The sequence below is a fragment of the Lepidochelys kempii genome, chromosome 3, assembly GCF_965140285.1.
Source record: "Lepidochelys kempii isolate rLepKem1 chromosome 3, rLepKem1.hap1, whole genome shotgun sequence".
In the NCBI taxonomy this organism is placed as follows: domain Eukaryota; kingdom Metazoa; phylum Chordata; order Testudines; family Cheloniidae; genus Lepidochelys; species Lepidochelys kempii.
The window spans coordinates 56464739-56481930 of NC_136382.1; the positions used below are offsets into that span (position 1 = coordinate 56464739).

General features: G+C 39.9%; 1 protein-coding gene across 4 annotated transcripts in view; it reads left to right on the plus strand.

The window, feature by feature from the left end:
* COL19A1 (collagen type XIX alpha 1 chain) overlaps positions 1-17192 on the plus strand; it is a 337142-nt gene that overhangs the window by 104217 nt on the left and 215733 nt on the right. For 3 of the 4 annotated variants that reach the window (XM_073336362.2, XM_078852102.1, XM_078852100.1), the window contains exon 12: positions 2929-2973. The exons of the other annotated variant lie outside the window; for it this stretch is intronic. In XM_073336362.2, the coding sequence (XP_073192463.1) occupies positions 2929-2973 (45 nt within the window). The remainder of the gene's footprint in view (positions 1-2928; positions 2974-17192) is intronic. 4 annotated transcript variants of the gene reach the window in all.

Genomic DNA, 17192 nt, shown 5'->3' on the forward strand with positions numbered 1-17192 from the left:
ACCTCAGGCAATTGCCACTTACCATACAGGATTTGTAAAAGTAGCTTCTGCACAGCCAGGCAGGAAGCACATAGGGACTGTCAGAATTATTGGCAAGGAACAATCTTGGTGGAGGGATACAGGTGCAGAAATTTCTGTGGTCAGAAGAGACCTTGTTCAGGAGAAAGGCATACCGCCAGGGCAGATGGCAGAGCCTTTGTAGTAGGAGGTCACAAAATCCTTGTGCCATTGGCTAAAGTGCACATAGAAGCTGGGGATTTGGAAGCTGAATTAACTGTGGATGCAATACGTGGTAACCCAACACAATTGTTACTTGGGAATGACTTTTTCAGTGTAGCTCAGGCTGTCAAGGGGTCTGTCAGCAGCAAGGAGCAATATTGTGCTGAAACCCCAGAGGGAAAGGATGAAATCTTAGGAACTGTTTGGAGAATGGGAGAGTGTCTCTTTAATTCCTCTGCAGCCATGGAAAACAGTCTGCTACCAGGGGTGGGTGTGTTTGAGACCAGCTCCTACTGCCCGGTGGCTAAAAGCAGCTTTTCCTCAAAGGGGGACGAGAGTGTATTGCCTATCAGTGAGAAGATGGTCCCAGTTGCTGGATGCCAGCAGGTTGCATTTGAGCAAGGGACACCTCACTCTAGAATGCATAGGAAGATGTGTCCTAGAGGGAAGTCCAGAGGTGGGGGAATGGAATCCTAGAGACCGCTGAGGTGGGTGAGGATTTCAGGAACTCTGCAGCTGCAGGCAAGCCCAATTCAAAGAGGGAGGCATAGTGCCTACCAGTAAAAGGACTGTTCTGGCTGTTAGCTGTGAGCCCACAGCTAAACGGGATAGATTCCACTCTAGAGAGCACAGATGTGGTGTGTCTGAAAGGGGGTGTGTGCCTGAGAAACTGGTAAGTACCCTAGCTGCATAGCCTTCCCATGCAGAGGTTGGTCAGAAAGCCATTCTGTGTGTTATTACAACTGGGTGTGTCCCTACCTGTGTGCTGGGGAAAGTGTGAGACCAGGAGCACGTCTGCGGCTTCTCACAGCAGTGTGTGGGAGTCCAGGCTAGTGGGAAAGGGGGCTCAGTGGTGTCCCATGTGACGTTTCACTCCATATGAAATATGATTATGATATGAATATGACATAACCAAGAAGTACTTTATGCAAGATGGGTCTTGTAAGATATCATTGGAAAGGTTATAATCTACTGAAGGTGATTATCTAATTTGTATGCCTGTGTCATTTCTATATCTGAAGTTAGGAATATTGACTATGTATCTGTATTTCAACTATGCTACTTCAGGTGACGCTCACTGCTAACACTTCCAGTACAACAATGGAAAAGTCAGACAGGACAATGGACTATGAAAAGGCTTTGGCCTTCGTGTTGGTGTTCCATATTGCCACTGTCTCATGAATGCTGTGATACTACAGAGCCAGGTGGTCTTGTCACCTGATACTAAACATTACCTGGGGCTTCTTGTAACTTTTCACAGGAAGGAAAGGGGGAGGAAGGGTCAATTTTGGGAAACAAAGAATTCCCACCTTATCTAAATCCTATTTAAGGGTGGGGAGGGAGGCAAATGGGACTCCTCCTCCCCATGGCCTGTCTGCCCAAGAAGAAAGTCTGCTAAAACCACCTGAAGGGAAGGCAAGGGGGGTGTCCAGACTGAGTCAGGGGTCCAGTCTGAAAAGGAATATAAATGGAACTCTGAACCACAGAAACTTTGCAACCTGCCTAAAATAACATTTAGGGTGAGAATTTACATGTTATAACTTGTTTCTTAAGTATATTGAGCTTAGCTTGCGTATTACACTTTATTTGGTCAGTAATCTGCTTTGTTCTGTCTGTTATCTCTTATATTCACTTAGTTTACCTTTTGTAGTTAATAAACTTTTTTCTCATTTGTAATATAACCCAGTTTATGTAATTTCTAACTGGGGGGCAAGAAGTTGTGCATATCTCCCTCCACATTGGGAGAGGGGGCGAATTTCATTTCATAAAACCTTTGGGTTTGTACCCTTAAAGGGAGTGGGCACCAGAGTGTTGGGGTGAGCCCCCAAGGTTGAATTTTTCCAGAACGGATCTCTATCTCTCTGTGCAGCTGGATGTGGCCCTGCCTGTGTGCGTGGCTGGAAGAGGCTTGTCAGCCTAACATGGCAAGGCCAGGTAAAGGGGACTCAGGGTGGCAGAATAGGCTGACTCAGTGGCATCCCAGCACATAAGGTGACACCCCAAGGGCCCAAACCCGTCACACCCCAGTTCTAGGCGGCACCCCGGGGGGAACCTGTTACATATACATTAATATCTGGGTAAATTAAAGATGTTGGTTTTGTTAGTTTGCATCTTGACTACATTAGAGACCAGAGCTATTATGTTCAGGTACAGCACTTGCTCTAAGAATTCCATAATTTAAATGGGAGGAAAATGGTAACTGGTCTTTTTTGGTGAAGGATACTCAAATCAGGAATCCACTTCCCTTTGGATCCATCTGAGCTTGGATATAATGACCTTCAGCATATGCTGCAAAGCTGAAATCATTCTGAAGGTTTTTCATAGAGAGCTCTTCTTGGTTGAATAAGCTTTGTATATACAATGATTGAACAGCACCTTGACACCTGGCAAGTCACACTTATAAATTTAAATAAAATAAATAAAACATTGATTTTCAGAATGAGGACTGGGATGACTGGACTAACTTCAATGGTCTATAAACAGAGTTAGCTGCCAAAACCACAGAAAACCATTCCAGTTTTCCACATAAGTTTCAGATCTTTTGATGTGCTGAAAAGATATTCAGTATCCAAGTTGTGTAGTATTGTCAAGCCTTATTTTTAACCTGAAATACAATTAAATGCAATAGAAATTGTGTAGATTGTTTATGTATATGACATTTGCTTAAAATTTCCTGTCAAACAATCTTGTGATTTGTTTTCGTAACAGGGAGAACGTGGCTTTGAGGGTAATAAAGGAGAAGAAGGTAAAAAGGTGAATCACTTCATTTGTGCAGTTTTTTGTGGTTAGATGTTTTCAACCTATGATACTTGAGATAACTTCTGTCCTCACATAGGGCCTAGTTCTGAAGTCCTTTGCTCTTTCACAGACAAAACTCTATGTTCTGCTATGGTAGAATAAGGACTTAACAATATGGTTCATATTAATTAGACATCATAAAATGTTCGCAGTGTTCCCAGCATGTTGTGTTAGGATATGTGTATGTAGATAAGTTTTATGTTAACCCTACAGTGTTTAGCATGATAAAAATACTTGGTAAAGCTTCAAGTTACAGGGCACTAACATGGTGTGTATTCCTTACCTCCATGGTAACTGGCAGCTTTTTATTTACACAGCATGTCCTACTTGGTGAGAATATAAATAATTAGTTTGGAGATATATTTTAATTACCAATCAATTTGCAAACGTGTAAAATTATGTAATTACTATAAGGGGTGCAAAAATCAACATTTACTATATTATCTCTTATATGTTATGTCTGTTGACATAAACTGACTTTTTAATGGAGATCACTGTATGTAGTTACATATAACATTTAGCAGGTGACCACCTAATTCCACAGAAAACAGCCAGGGAGGTGAAGGGTGGGAAGCTAGAGGCAGACCTCCCTTATAACCTTTAGCCTAGTGGCTAGCGTACTCACCTGGGGACCCCCACTGCTGTTTGATGAGGAGAAGGGGTTTGAATAGAGATCAGCCATCTCTCAAGTGAGTGCTTTACCCATTGGTTCTGGGGTATTCTGATGTGGGGTGCCCTCAATCTCTCCTTTTTAAGTAGTTCTGCTTTAATGAAATGATTCAATAATTAAATATTATTTGGGTCAGAGAAAAAATTAGAATGACTGTGTAGCCTGATGATTAGAACATTTACCTGAGAGGTGGCAGACCCCAGTTCAACCTCTTCTCCTCATCAGGCAGCGTGGGGACTTGCAAACTGGGACTCTCCCACATCTTAAGGGTGCACCCTGACCACAAGGTTTAAGGGACATCTTTCTCTTCCCCCTTCCTCCTCGCTACCCCCTGCCATTTTGTGGGGAATGAGGTGGCCGCTGAGCATGCCTATTGGATCTGGCCCTGCACATGATTTAATAGGCAAATGCCTGTCTTTCCCTGATTTGTGAATCACAAGCAGAGATAGGTGCCTCCCTGCAGCCCAGACTTCAGGAGCTACCTCTGGAAGAGGAGCAGGGCTTAGTACACACCCTAGTTGTTGTGATTTCTCATTGGCTAACTTAGGCAGCTCCCTGCCTATCATGCTGGCTTTGTGGATGGCATCCTAAGGTGCCTATCTCTCTCCATTCATGGTATAGGGAGTGTAGGTCCCTAACTCAGGCTTTGTGCATTGTAGTGGTGATCCTGTGTTTTTTCTAGTCACATGAAAGTTAGGTGTTGTGATGCTCAACATGGCAAAGGCCAAGTCCCTTTTGTGGGTCTGGGCCTTAGTCTCTCTGTGCCTCATTCCCCATCTGCAAAAGGGAGATAATGGTACTTCCCTAACACACACGCAAGTGTGTTTGTGGGAATAAATGCATTAAAGATTGTGTGGTGCTCAGGTCCTGTGGTTATGAGGGACATATAAGTACCTAACATTGCCCAATGGAAAATCATGTTGAAGGCAGACAATGGAGGATATAGCTTCTGAGCTAAGGAAAGTACAGACTACTTATGAGCTATGCTCTCCTTTTTAAGGGCTGGGGTGTAACCAGCTACCACTCCTCTTCAAAAGTACCAGTCAATTTTCCACTGTTAATGCTTTAAAAGAAAATGGTGTTTATAGATCAGGAAAATTAGGTCACATTTAAAGTTATTGGTTTAGGAACAGAGAGAGAGAGAGAGAGATGTTGTATTATCCAGTAATGGTAATAAATAACAGAAGTAAACATCAACATCTGCAATCATTAAAAATTATGAGATCAGACAATTCAATCTCAGTTTTCTGAAAAATGACTTGTTGACGTTAAGGTTTTTTTCTAACTCTATAGAGAGTTCTCAGTCCTTTGGTTATGTTCCCATTCTTCTGCTCTGAAGTGCTTGTTGACTTATAAGTATTTCCCTTGCAGCTGTGCCATGGTCTCCTTGAGTCTTATGAATAAACTTTGTTTGGACATAGGGACGTGATTCCAGCTGCTGGTGCCACTCTTAGTTCAGCTTCCCTTCATTTTAAGGTGACCATGTGAAAACATGCACACCCTGGTCGTAACAGTTCTTCATTGTGCAAACTGAGTCAATATGTCTAAATTTGCCACTTTAGACATTAATTAAGAACCAGTAGTTATTCAATTTATTCCCTATTTAAATGCTGACAGTATGCTCGGCTTGGAACAAAACGCAGAAGGCATGTTTTGCACCTAATGGAAGTTACAATATACATAGATGGTAGTTGGAGAATGTTTGACTATCGAGAAGTTTTCAAAAGGAAATAGAGGACCCTCACCTTGAGCAACTTAAAACTAGATTGGGCAAAGCACTGAGAGAGAGAGAGTGTAGGGAATAATTTATACTGATTGAGGTGGATTAGGTTGTTTTTTCCACCTTTAACTTCTATTGTTCTTTGGAGGGCTACTGACATAGTGCTCTTTCTCTGGCTAACAGGGCAAATGGACACTGTTCTCCTTCCAGTATCCTAAGCCTCAGTATATGACTTGCAATTCACCCGAGATCAATCACTGGTGGGCAGAAGATTCCTGAATCTGTGGGGTATGGTGTTTTTGCATATCACACAACACTGCTCTGACTGCATTGGATCTGATTTCTGACAGAAGCCAAATGCCAAGTAGTCAGAGCAGGTTAAACCATCCTGCATTTATCATATGTCTAGCAGCCCAAAAGATAACATTATGGTTTATGGACCATTGATTTTTAAATATGTATTATTTATATGCCATATACAACACAAATAAAGACACAGTCCTTACCCAAAGGAGCTCACAATCTTAATAAAGGGCAGCACACACCGTGAGACCAGTGTGATGATAACTTAGAGCTTTCTTGCTCAAACAAATGGGGGTGAATGGTAATAGCATTATATTAATGTAGGTTAGCATTTGTGGGCTGAAAAGAAGAAATGGGATTTCCAGAGGAATTTAAATGAAGAAAGGTAGGTGGTTAGTACACTGGAAAATAATTGTCATTTCAGGGCCTCTTGATAGTATACAAGAAAATATGAAGGTGAGAATGGCAAAAACAATTTTGTAGCTAACATACCCTATTTTATTTATTTATTTTATTTTGTAGAAACTTATCCCTGAACATATGAGTCCTGCTTTAAGAACACTGAATAGTAAATTATTGAACCTCCATCCTGAATTATTATTTGTAAATAGTAGTGTTTTCTATATTCTTCAAAAAATTGGACTTTTCTCCCAAATGTATGATCCGTAGAACTTTGACTTTCATAGCAAACTTATTGACTTTCAGGTCTTGAAAATCCAAAAATATCAAGTGGGCAGCAAACACTAAATATCATTTTGTTGTTGTGGATAGAAGCAACTGTTTTGGGGTTTATCTGCTGTTGTAACATAATCACATGTGATTTGGTTATCTCTTGCTATTTACATGGCAATGAAAAATGTAAAGAGAAGAGTTTCTTTCCTCCCAGTGCCTGCCCAAACCTTGTGTAATGAACTGGTGCAGTCTCTTCAGAAGCTACATCTGGTGATTTGTGGGAATAAGGGACAAAGGGGCTTTCTAAAACCAAAACTGAATTGTACCATCATTTAATCATTCATTTTCTTTTCAATGCAAATGAATATTAAGAAAAGTAAAGCAGAATTAATTTCCCATTATTCCAGTGCTGCTGTTCTCTAGCTTTATAAATGTATTAACACCTGTGACTCATGGCTTATAGACTTGATGTGTAAATGCTATGGTAATACATGTAATGGCTCACTTGCTAGACAACATTAGGTTGAGTTGTTTTTTTTTTTATTAAATACTTGTAAGTAGCAAGTAGGATTGAAATTGCAGTGGCGCTAAATTAAAATAATTGTAATACTAAATTAATTTTACTACTGCAAAAATCACTGTCACATCAGGATTTATCATACAGCATGAAATGTCAATTGAGGCAATATGGTGTGTGTTTTATACTGTTTAAAACAGCACCTGTGACTTTTGACACATGACACCACTATTCTTTGTTTTAATAAATGTGTGAGAATTAACTAAATTTTAGACTTCTGTTATGCTGACTATGCAAGTCTGTAAAGATGAACATTTAAAACTGACCCAGTCTTCAATCTCTAAATTTATCAGGATGAACTTGTTGGCCTTGATTTTTTGCTAGTCCAACCGCTGCTTGGGCGCAATGAGAGTGGGAGCTGACAGGAAGCCCAACACACTCCCCTTATTCTCAGTGGTGTGATCCTTCTCAAATTAAAGATATGGAGCGGAACAGGGCGGTTTTAATTTACACTTAGTAGAAGATCCATCAGGGATGGATCAAGTATAGCAAAGCCTTATTCTGTCATGCTCCTTCTCCTCCTATTCCCACCCCCTGCTCCCCTTGACGCAGGACAGTGGAGCCAAGGGAGAGCTGGCCCAGGAAGATGCACCAGTTTTGTGCTTGTGGAGTTTCCTCCTGCACAGGGAGAATTCTCAAATGCAAATGTCTGGCTACTTTAAATTCACTTTGTGTTGCATAAATGGTGCAAAGTGAACTTGGCAGGCTGCAGAATCCAGCCTGTGGCATCCATGTATGCTGTGTACCTAGGAGGAATGGACTGATCTCATGTACAAGGATACCTTTTATGGAAGTAAGTTGTGCTCCACTATTCTGCACTGTTTGTTCCCTTCTGTGCAAGCACAGTAATCCAAAGAAAGACGTATTTCAGGAGACTAGAAGGTCAGATCTGTCATTTCAATTCCTCTAATACTATTGCTAGGGGCACTTATCAGTACTGGAGATTGTTGGCTTTATGAGCAGTGCAAGTATTATTCTTTAACATACAGTGAACCTGTCAGCACCCCAATGAAGCCATAGATCGCTCTGTAAACTCACTTTGTTGTCGTGCCATTGAGCCAAATAGTGTGCAAAGGTTACATTATCACTTCAGTTTATTTCTGATAGGATTAGTCCAAAGAAGAGGGAGACAGTTTTGTTCTATCAGTATACTTTATTTTAACATCTACTTGATCTAATCCTAGATTAAGGCACAAATGAAAACAAGTTTGCTCTCATTCTAAATCCACATCTCATTCACCTTGTAAAACCATCATACAAGAAGGCTTTTAAAAAAGTTTAAAAATAGGTTTTTAATGTTTCAAGGTTCTTGATGTGTAGGATCAAGGTAAGTACTAGGGAACAAATTCTAAACTGGTCTGGGGCAAATTTTTCATAAAATCTTTGCAATTTCTGATTAAAAACTGGGGGGATATTGTGCCCTTGGCCTAGAAATTAATCCTATAAAAAAGATTCTGGACACATTTTAAAAAAATAATAATAATGCACATTAATGATTTCTATGGTACCTTTTTCATTGACCAACATCTTAGCTAAGCACTCCCTTAGCGCCATCCCTAGATTATCTTCCAAACCATACTCTCTTTCTCAAGCCATAGTTTTATAATGCCTCCTGGCTGGGAAAGGATATGGGGCAATTTGAACTTAATTATACCGTAACTACATTAAACAGTTTATTTTCCAGTTATTTTTGTAGAATAAACTCAGACAGAGGAGTAAAATGCAAGTATTTTACCCCATATCGGTTTCATTTTTATACTCCATAAGTTATTAGAAAAAATGTTAACATACATGAAAATTAGAAATAAAAGAAAAAAATAGGGGCAGATCCTCAGCCTGTGTAAAGTGCATTGCTCCACTGACTTCTGCAGAGCTATCACAACTGTACCATCTGAGGATCTGCCCCTCTGTCTTAAAGATACCTATTTTTCTATGAGGAAAATCTTATTTCATTTTTAAAGCTTTTGATGCATCCCTCACCTTGAACCTTTTCTTCCAGTCTGTGTCCTAGCTTACAACAGTTCCTTGCTGGAAAGAATTCATTGTGTTTCTTTGGTTAAAAATCCATTTGCCCCAAATTAGATTGTTCTTAATCACCAGGACTTGTACAAATATGAGAGAGACTGTGTACATGAAGAAATAACAAGGTGAATAAAGAGAAAATGAAGCCCTCTCTTTCTGGTTATGCATTTGACACAATGCAATCCAGTATTTAGTGATTGGCATTCTTCTTCTCTACCAGTGTACCCTTTGACTGGTTTTACTGGTCAAAAACATGGCAGGATGTGCTATGAAAATTCATATGGAAAAATGGCAGACAAAGTGTGCATTCTAAAGGTCTGCATAGACCTACAATTGGGGTGGGCTAGCTTTCCCTCATATAGTCTATTATGCATTGCAATTAAAAGATTTGATCAGTTGGGTTAACTATAAACCACACACATACTGGGTAAAACTCAAACAAGACTGGAGCCCATATATAGATACTTGTAGCAGTTGTTGGGTTTAAAAAGAAATTTGTCACCAAAAAATAAACCCATTAATCTAGACCACCTTAGCAGCTTTGGATAATTTTTTTAAATTCCTATCACAGAGGACCTCTCCCTTAGCGACTTAATTAATAATCAGGAATTTATCCCCAGGAAATATCAAAGTGACTATTTGCTGTAAGAGCTAAGGTTATTCAATTTGTACAGCTGTTCCTGGGTCCTGATTTGAAATCATACCAAGAGACGTAATATTGTAAATAATATAAAGATCCCATATTTTCAATATGTAGAAGTCAAACATTTCATTGTCAAATTTGGATACAAAATAGCTCTATCTAGACCTTTAAGCACAATTGAAGATTTGACCCAGAAGCAAGCTGGAACAAAAAGTTTCATTTCTAAGATATTTTGATTGAAAAAGAAGTGGGTAGGAAAACAACCCAGATGAAAGGTGGGAGACGGATTTGGACAAAGAAATTTATTTAGATGAATGGGTCTCTGTATGGGAAAGGGCATATACATCTTCAACTTGTATAATCACAAAGAATGTTATGAATTACTGTATAGATGACATTTGACTCCAGTTAAGTTCCTTATATTTTTGCTATTAGGAATGCATTCTGTTGGAAAGATTGCGTGGAAAGGGGGATATACTTGTACATGTGGTGGTTGTGTCCAGGAATTAAACACTTTTGGGAGGGAATTATTAAAGAGATGCATCTTATAACAAAATGCCAGCTTCTTCTTTGGGTAAATACAGACATGTATTCCACTTAGGTGTGTGCACGCCATGCGTGCTGAAGCTGGAGACTTTTGCCTAGCAGTACCTGAAGAAGGGTGGTGCTCGAGCCTCATGGCTCTGACCCCTGCACTGGCTATATGAAGCATCACCACCCTGACTCCCTTCAGTTCCTTCTCACTGCCCATGGCTGGAGTCAGATCTCTGTGTGGTTGCAGTCTCACAAGATCATGTTTTGTCGTAGCCTAGTTTATTGATGTGACTATGCTCGCTGGAGGGGCTATACTGAGAACGCTCAATCAGGGCAAACTGCGAAGACAATCCCTAAAACTGGTGGTTTATTCTATAATTAGATTTCACAGACCAGTAACCAAACAGCTTCTGTAATACCTTACTGGTTACCAACAAGCCAAAATATAGTTCCCTTTAAGCAATCCAGACTTTGGCTCCCGCCCAGATAGCCAAGTCTAATAGTGAGGGTTACAAAAAACCTTATTCGCCATATATAAAGTTCTACCAATCCCAAGAGATCAGATACATTATCCACCAAGTTAATGAATATTTCAGACCTCACCCAAATACATGCTTACAGCCAATCCTTATTAACTAAATCTAAGATTTATTAATAAAAAATAAAATAGAGATGCTATGGTTAAAGATTATTATACATATAGATACGAAAAGAGTTTGTAGGCCAGTTTCATGGCAGAGATGGTGAGGTGGCTGATGGTGCCTACATAGTTCAATAGGCAGTCCATGTGCAGAGTTTGTTCAAATTCTTCCATGAGAATTGCAGGGATAATCCAGAGTAGACCCAGAGACCTCAGTTTTACGAGCTTAAACTTTCCCTGTCAAAGTTTAAGCATATCTGAGATAAAAGAGAATTAGGCCAAACTTTCTTTGCAGCTGAAGCAAGTTGGGGTCACAGCAGGGCCTCCTTGACTGAAGAATAGTCAATATATATTGTTGCTTTGAAGCTAATCTGTTTCCTAGGCATACACTGGTAATTTAGTTGCATTCATTAGCATAAGGCAATTAACCATCAAACCATTCACAGGTAGTTTACTACAAATTTCAAAGAGAAATGAAGACAATAATATTACACCACAAGTTCCATCTAAATGTTTATATCCCCTTTTAATCTCTGAATCACTAGATTATAGTAATGAAACGTTATAGACAAGAACAGAAGTTTAGCATCTACAAGCTAGTTAGATCACATTGTTAAACTTCCAACAAGATAGAGGTAAATGCAAACACAATTGGTATATATTAATTCTCTAACAGTGCAGGCATACATTTCCAATTGACTCCAAGGCCACTGATACTCTTCCCATATCAGTGGCCTTGTACTCAGTGGGAAGCTCCTCGCTCATGGAGATCCTGCTCTTTGTCCCACTCAAAGCTAAAGTCACCTGCTAGGTCGCTGGTGGTGGCTTTGAATCAGCCGCAGGCCAGCCATTGGCAGTCTTCCTCCTCACAGAACTGCTTGAGAACTTTGGGGGTGTACATGTCCTTATGGCAAAGATGCCACTATGGGGTGCGACCTTTTCCTCCAAAACAATGGGACTACACTAGAAAGAGGGATAAATCCCACAAGAGGAAGCAGTTGCGCTTGGGCTTCAGGCAGTCCTCATGCCTTCCCTCAACACAGGTCAAGGCTTGTTTTGACTCCTTTGTCCAGAACACTGGTCCTGTCGTTCCTCCGTCCCCCTGGGGACCGGCTGGCCCACTCTTACAGTGCTTGGGTCTTGATTACCTCTATCAGATTGGGCTACATAATCCAGTTCCCCTCTATGCCACATTCTCATCTCCCATCCTTCTCCAGGGACCCCTCTCATGAGACACTGCTCATTGAACGGGTCAGCTCTCTGTTGAAGTTGGGAATGGTGGAGGAGGTTCTGCCAGAACACCGTTTCCATAGTTTTTACTCCAGGTACTTCCTGATACTGAAATCCAAGGGTGGAATGAAACCTGTTTTCAACCTTCATGGCCTCCACAAATTCATCAGATACATAAGATTTGGCTTGGTCACTCTATTGCTATCCCCCACCCATGCTGTCTCAGAATGACTGAGTATACATGGGTATATTGTCCCTGAACTTTCAAATGTGGATGACGAATATGGAAGACTGGTGCATGTACCTGATTTTTTTCCATTCTATATTTACAACAAAAGTAAGTATTCTTTTGCAATGTATGCAAGGTATTCAATGTAAAAGATGAGGAAAAAAATATAAGACAAGCAACAAATACATAAAAGTTGGCATCCTTCATCTATATCCCTACTAGTGCCTATGCACTCTTCTTTCTGAGTCCAAGACCAGTCAGTCTTTGCCTTTCCCAGATCTGCCCTGTAAAGGAATGCAGACTCACCCCTGCGGCACCTCCTGCTGGTCATTGGAAATTAGCTCTTTTCCAGCATGGAGGGCCCTCTGTAGGCCTTTGACCCCAGTATCCCTCACAGACCCCAGTGCCCCTTTCTCTGGGGTTCTGCCCCCCTGGCAGTACCCCTACACTCTGCCTCTGGGTCTCCCCTTCCTGGGGAACCCCCAACCCACTATCCCCACCTTGCCTCAATCTGGGCTACTGCTAGTCATCACCAAGCACCCGCTCCCTGGGGCAGACTGCAGTGTAAAGGCCATTCATCATAGGCAAGGGGGTTTGGACCTGTTGCCTTCCTCTGCCTCCCAGTACCTCTATGGGCCTTGGACCTGGCCCTACAGCCTGCGGAGTTGCCAGCCTGGAGCACCCCCACTCAGCCTGCTCCTTCCCCAGCACTGCACCACCCTCAGTACCCAGGCAGGCCCTACTCTCTCCCAGCCTGGAGAGAGACTCCATGGGTTTTTGGCTCATGGCCTTTTTATACAGGCCAGCTGGGGCTGCTTCCCCAATCAGCCAGCCACAGCCCTCTCCAGGGCTGCTTTTAACCCTTTCTATTTTAGGAGCAGGGTAGCCACCCCGCTACATGCCCTCATAATTTTTACTTTCACATAGGGTGACCAGAAAGTAAGTGTAAAAAATCAGGAAGGGGGTGGGGGGTAATAAGTGCCTATATAAAAATACCCTCCAAAATCAGGACTGTCCCTATAAAATTGGGACATCTGGTCACCCTACTTTCACAGGTAACTAACTTGCTGAAACCGTTTCACTAACTTCATGCTCTCAGCACAATGTTCAAAAGAAAAAAAAAGTGGGGGGGAGACCACATCTCACTCTAGAATGAACAAGTTAAATAAAATCAAAGAAATGCCTCTTTTCCAAACTGTTTTTGCTGCATATACATTTCTATGTCCTCATTCTTACCTCACTTTTTTCATTCTTGACTCTGACCTCCATGCACTCCTATTTCTTAAGGAGATAACATATCAAATAGAGCAATGTCTTACATTACTGTATAATGAATGTATAAAACTGTTACAACTATACACTTGCTTAATTTCTAAGGTTTGTAAAATGCTTGAACTGAAACTACTTTAAACATTTAGTGATGGGTTTTGTGACCAGGTTTAAACTCAGATCTGGTTCATTGAAAGATTTGTTATAGTTCATGAACGTTTCAAGTAAATTTGGACCAATTCATGGTTTTGCATTAAAAATTGGACAAAATTTGTGATTTCATGTGGGTTAAGCAGAAACCAGGTGAAGCCCAGTATTTTCACTGGTTTGCAATTAGGTTTCCAATTTAAAATGAAACTTGGAATACAGCCTTCATAGATTGAATCTTGGAAAAACATTCACATGAACTCCTGAAAAGCAAAACAACAGACTTTTGCGCAAATCTGCTCAATAAAAAAATAAAAAGCACTCATACAATATACACTCATCACAAAGGACTAAACATCACACTCCAGGATATTTCAGAAATTTGGTGTAGCCAAAAACTGCCACTGAACTTGCACATATAGTTCTATAACATTGATAAAGTCATGTTTTTTTAGTCCAAAATCACAGAGGCAACAGATACCAACATAATCAAGGCCTGATAACCACATTACATAGTCACAAATATAGAATGTGACAGTGTTTCTGTAGAAGTACTATAGAACTATATCCAGCAAGTTTCAGCCTTTGCAGAAAAGGCACTGCAGTCCATTGAGTAGTGCAAATATTTGAGATTGCTTTAACCATCTGCAAAACATTTTTAGTGACTAAATAACAATAGCAATAGCCTGCCAAATCCATGGAAAGTATTGGTGCCTAAAAAAATACAGCCCAACACATTCTGTGAAACCAGTGCTCTTTGTCAACAGCTGACAGAAATAGATTGGTTTTTAGTTTTCCTTAGGAGATCAGCCTTGGGGGGGTAAGGTGGGGGGAACCAAGTCTCTTCCTTTTAAAGAAAAATCCTAACTCAACAATAACACAAAGGTGGTATAAACAGAAATCAAACTTCAAATTAAAAAATGTGTGCCACATCTTGACTCTGCTGTGTGGAAGTAAGGGGAATGTTAGCCCATTGCTTTCTTTGCTTTCTCCACAACTGTCACTCTGCCATCCCCCTGTGGAACATAAGGGGAAGCACTTTCTCTCCCAGTTACACTTCCCAGTAGTCCAATCACTATGTATGGCAGTACTGTAAGATGTCTTTGAGATCACCATAGAGTCAGGCTCAGCAGTTGTATATAGCTGTTTCTGAGTGGGTGTTTCCTTGTCATAAGATTTCATTTTTCCTCTGGAGTTTCAGCGCTTGACTGGATTGTGAACCTATATAGGGCTCTGAGAAGAAACCTAAATCAGGATCTGGCCCTGTATATTAATGTAAATATGAGGCACCTCACCACCTTTTGCATATAGTACATAGTCTAGAAAAGAGGAGACACCACAGTGATACCTTCTTTTTTCCCTGTTTACCTTAACTATAAATATGGTATTAATATTAATATCCAGACTGATCAGAGTGTATTGTACTTTTCATCCAGTCTCACTTCTGGTAACAAGAGACAAACAGCTATTTCTCCCTTTCTCATGGTCAGCAGAAATGGTGGAGTTCTATGTTCCTGGATCACTTTTATGGACCCACATCTTGTTACCATAAGTTATTAAATCACTATAATAGTGGCTTCCTTTTGATGGCTAATGATTTACTGGAAGTAGCTGTTATCTCAACTTCCGAAAATGCCCAAGAAAACCCAATGACTTGCATAATTGTATTTAGTTGTTTTTGTTTTTGAAATTCGTATTGTGCCTGTTAAAAGTGTTGATTGACAACCCAGGAAACTAACATCCTTCCTTTGTCAATGAACAGATGTGTATGTTATGGGGTATTTGTCCAATAGGACCTAGACTGAGATCACCTGACAGTTCATTTAATAGATGGTAACAAGTTTTGGTTACTACCAACTAGGGCTGAATTTGGTAGAGGTAAAAGATTCTATATTCCGTTACCTTTTTCAGAACTAACAATTTCTTCTTAAGAAGAAGTAAATTTCGAGCAGGAGTGCACAACTTCTATTTACAGTAACTCCAGCACACAATTCTGAAAAGTTCCTTTTATATCATCAGCTGATGTTGTAGTAATTTAGCTGGAAGGAAATGACTCTTGGTTGCCTTGAAAAATATCTAGCCCCATTAAAGAGTAGATTTTTTTCTTGGTTTGTTCAAACACATTCTCTTAGAATGAGGCATGCCAAATATAAAATTTGAAACAATTGCAATTGAACACGAAATGCATTTATTTATAATATTTATTTGAAGTACAATTAATGCACATCAGCACAGGCATTTGCTATTTAACATGTGATTTATTCACATACACAAAAGAAAGTTAAAATACTATTACAAATTTTGGTACCATAGCCTTGGGGCCAACTTCAACCATCAGGTAAACATATGCAATTTCCTTTGAAACCTCTTATCTGAGGGCAGAATTTGCATCAGTGATAACATAATTAAGGCTGAAGCTCAGAAGTTTGTATCTTTAACTCATCCCTTTGTGTTTGAGTATTGCAATTCTTATGATATAGGAATTCACATGAGTTGGAGCTAAAATGCTTTTTCGTACATCAGATGGTGTACACTATAATTGCACACTAGGCCAAATTTTTCAACAACAGTGGTGTTCCATGGGATTTAAGGCAGTGCAGAATTTGCCCTAATGGGGAGAGCTAAGAACAGCGTTTCAGCCACTACTCCTACTTCATTTTCTGTTCTGGGCTATATTTTTGTGTGAATTTCCTTTTGTATTTACATGTAGTTAAAATAAATACCACATTAAAGTTTTTAAAAGTTCAGAGTATTTTAGAATGCATACCACTAACTCAATAGAGTTCAAGCTGTTATAGTCTGTGTAAATATGTATCAAGGGACATTTTTGAAACGGATATCACCATGAAAAACATTTAGAGGCTTCAGGACTAGGGCTGTCAAGTGATTAACAAAATTAATCATGATTAATTGCATGATTAATCACGCTATTAAACAATAATAGTATACCATTTCATTTAAATATTTTTGGATGTTTTCTACATTTCTAAATATATTGATTTCAATTGCAACACAATACAAAGTATACAGTGCTCACTTTATATGTATTTTTATTACAAATATTTGCACTGTAAAAAAAGAAATTATTTTTCAATTCACCTAATACACATACTGTAGTATCTCTTTATCATGAAAGTTGAACTTACAAATGTAGAAATATAAAAAAAACATTCAAAAATAAAACAGTGTAAAACTTTAGAGCCTACAAGTCCACTTAGTCCTACTTTTTGTTCAGCCAATTGCTCAGACAGACAAATTTGTTTAAATTTGCAGGAGATAGTTCTGCCCGCTTCTTGTTTACAATGTCACCTGAAAGTGGGAACAGGCGTTCAGATGGCACTGTTGTAGCTGGCATCGCTACATATTCATGTGCCAGATGCACTAAAGATTCATATATCCCTTCATGCTTCAACCACTATTCCAGAGGACGTGCGTCCATGCTGATGAGGGGTTCTGCTCAATAACAATCCAAAGCAGTGCGGACCAATGCATGTTCATCTTTATTATCTGAGTCACAT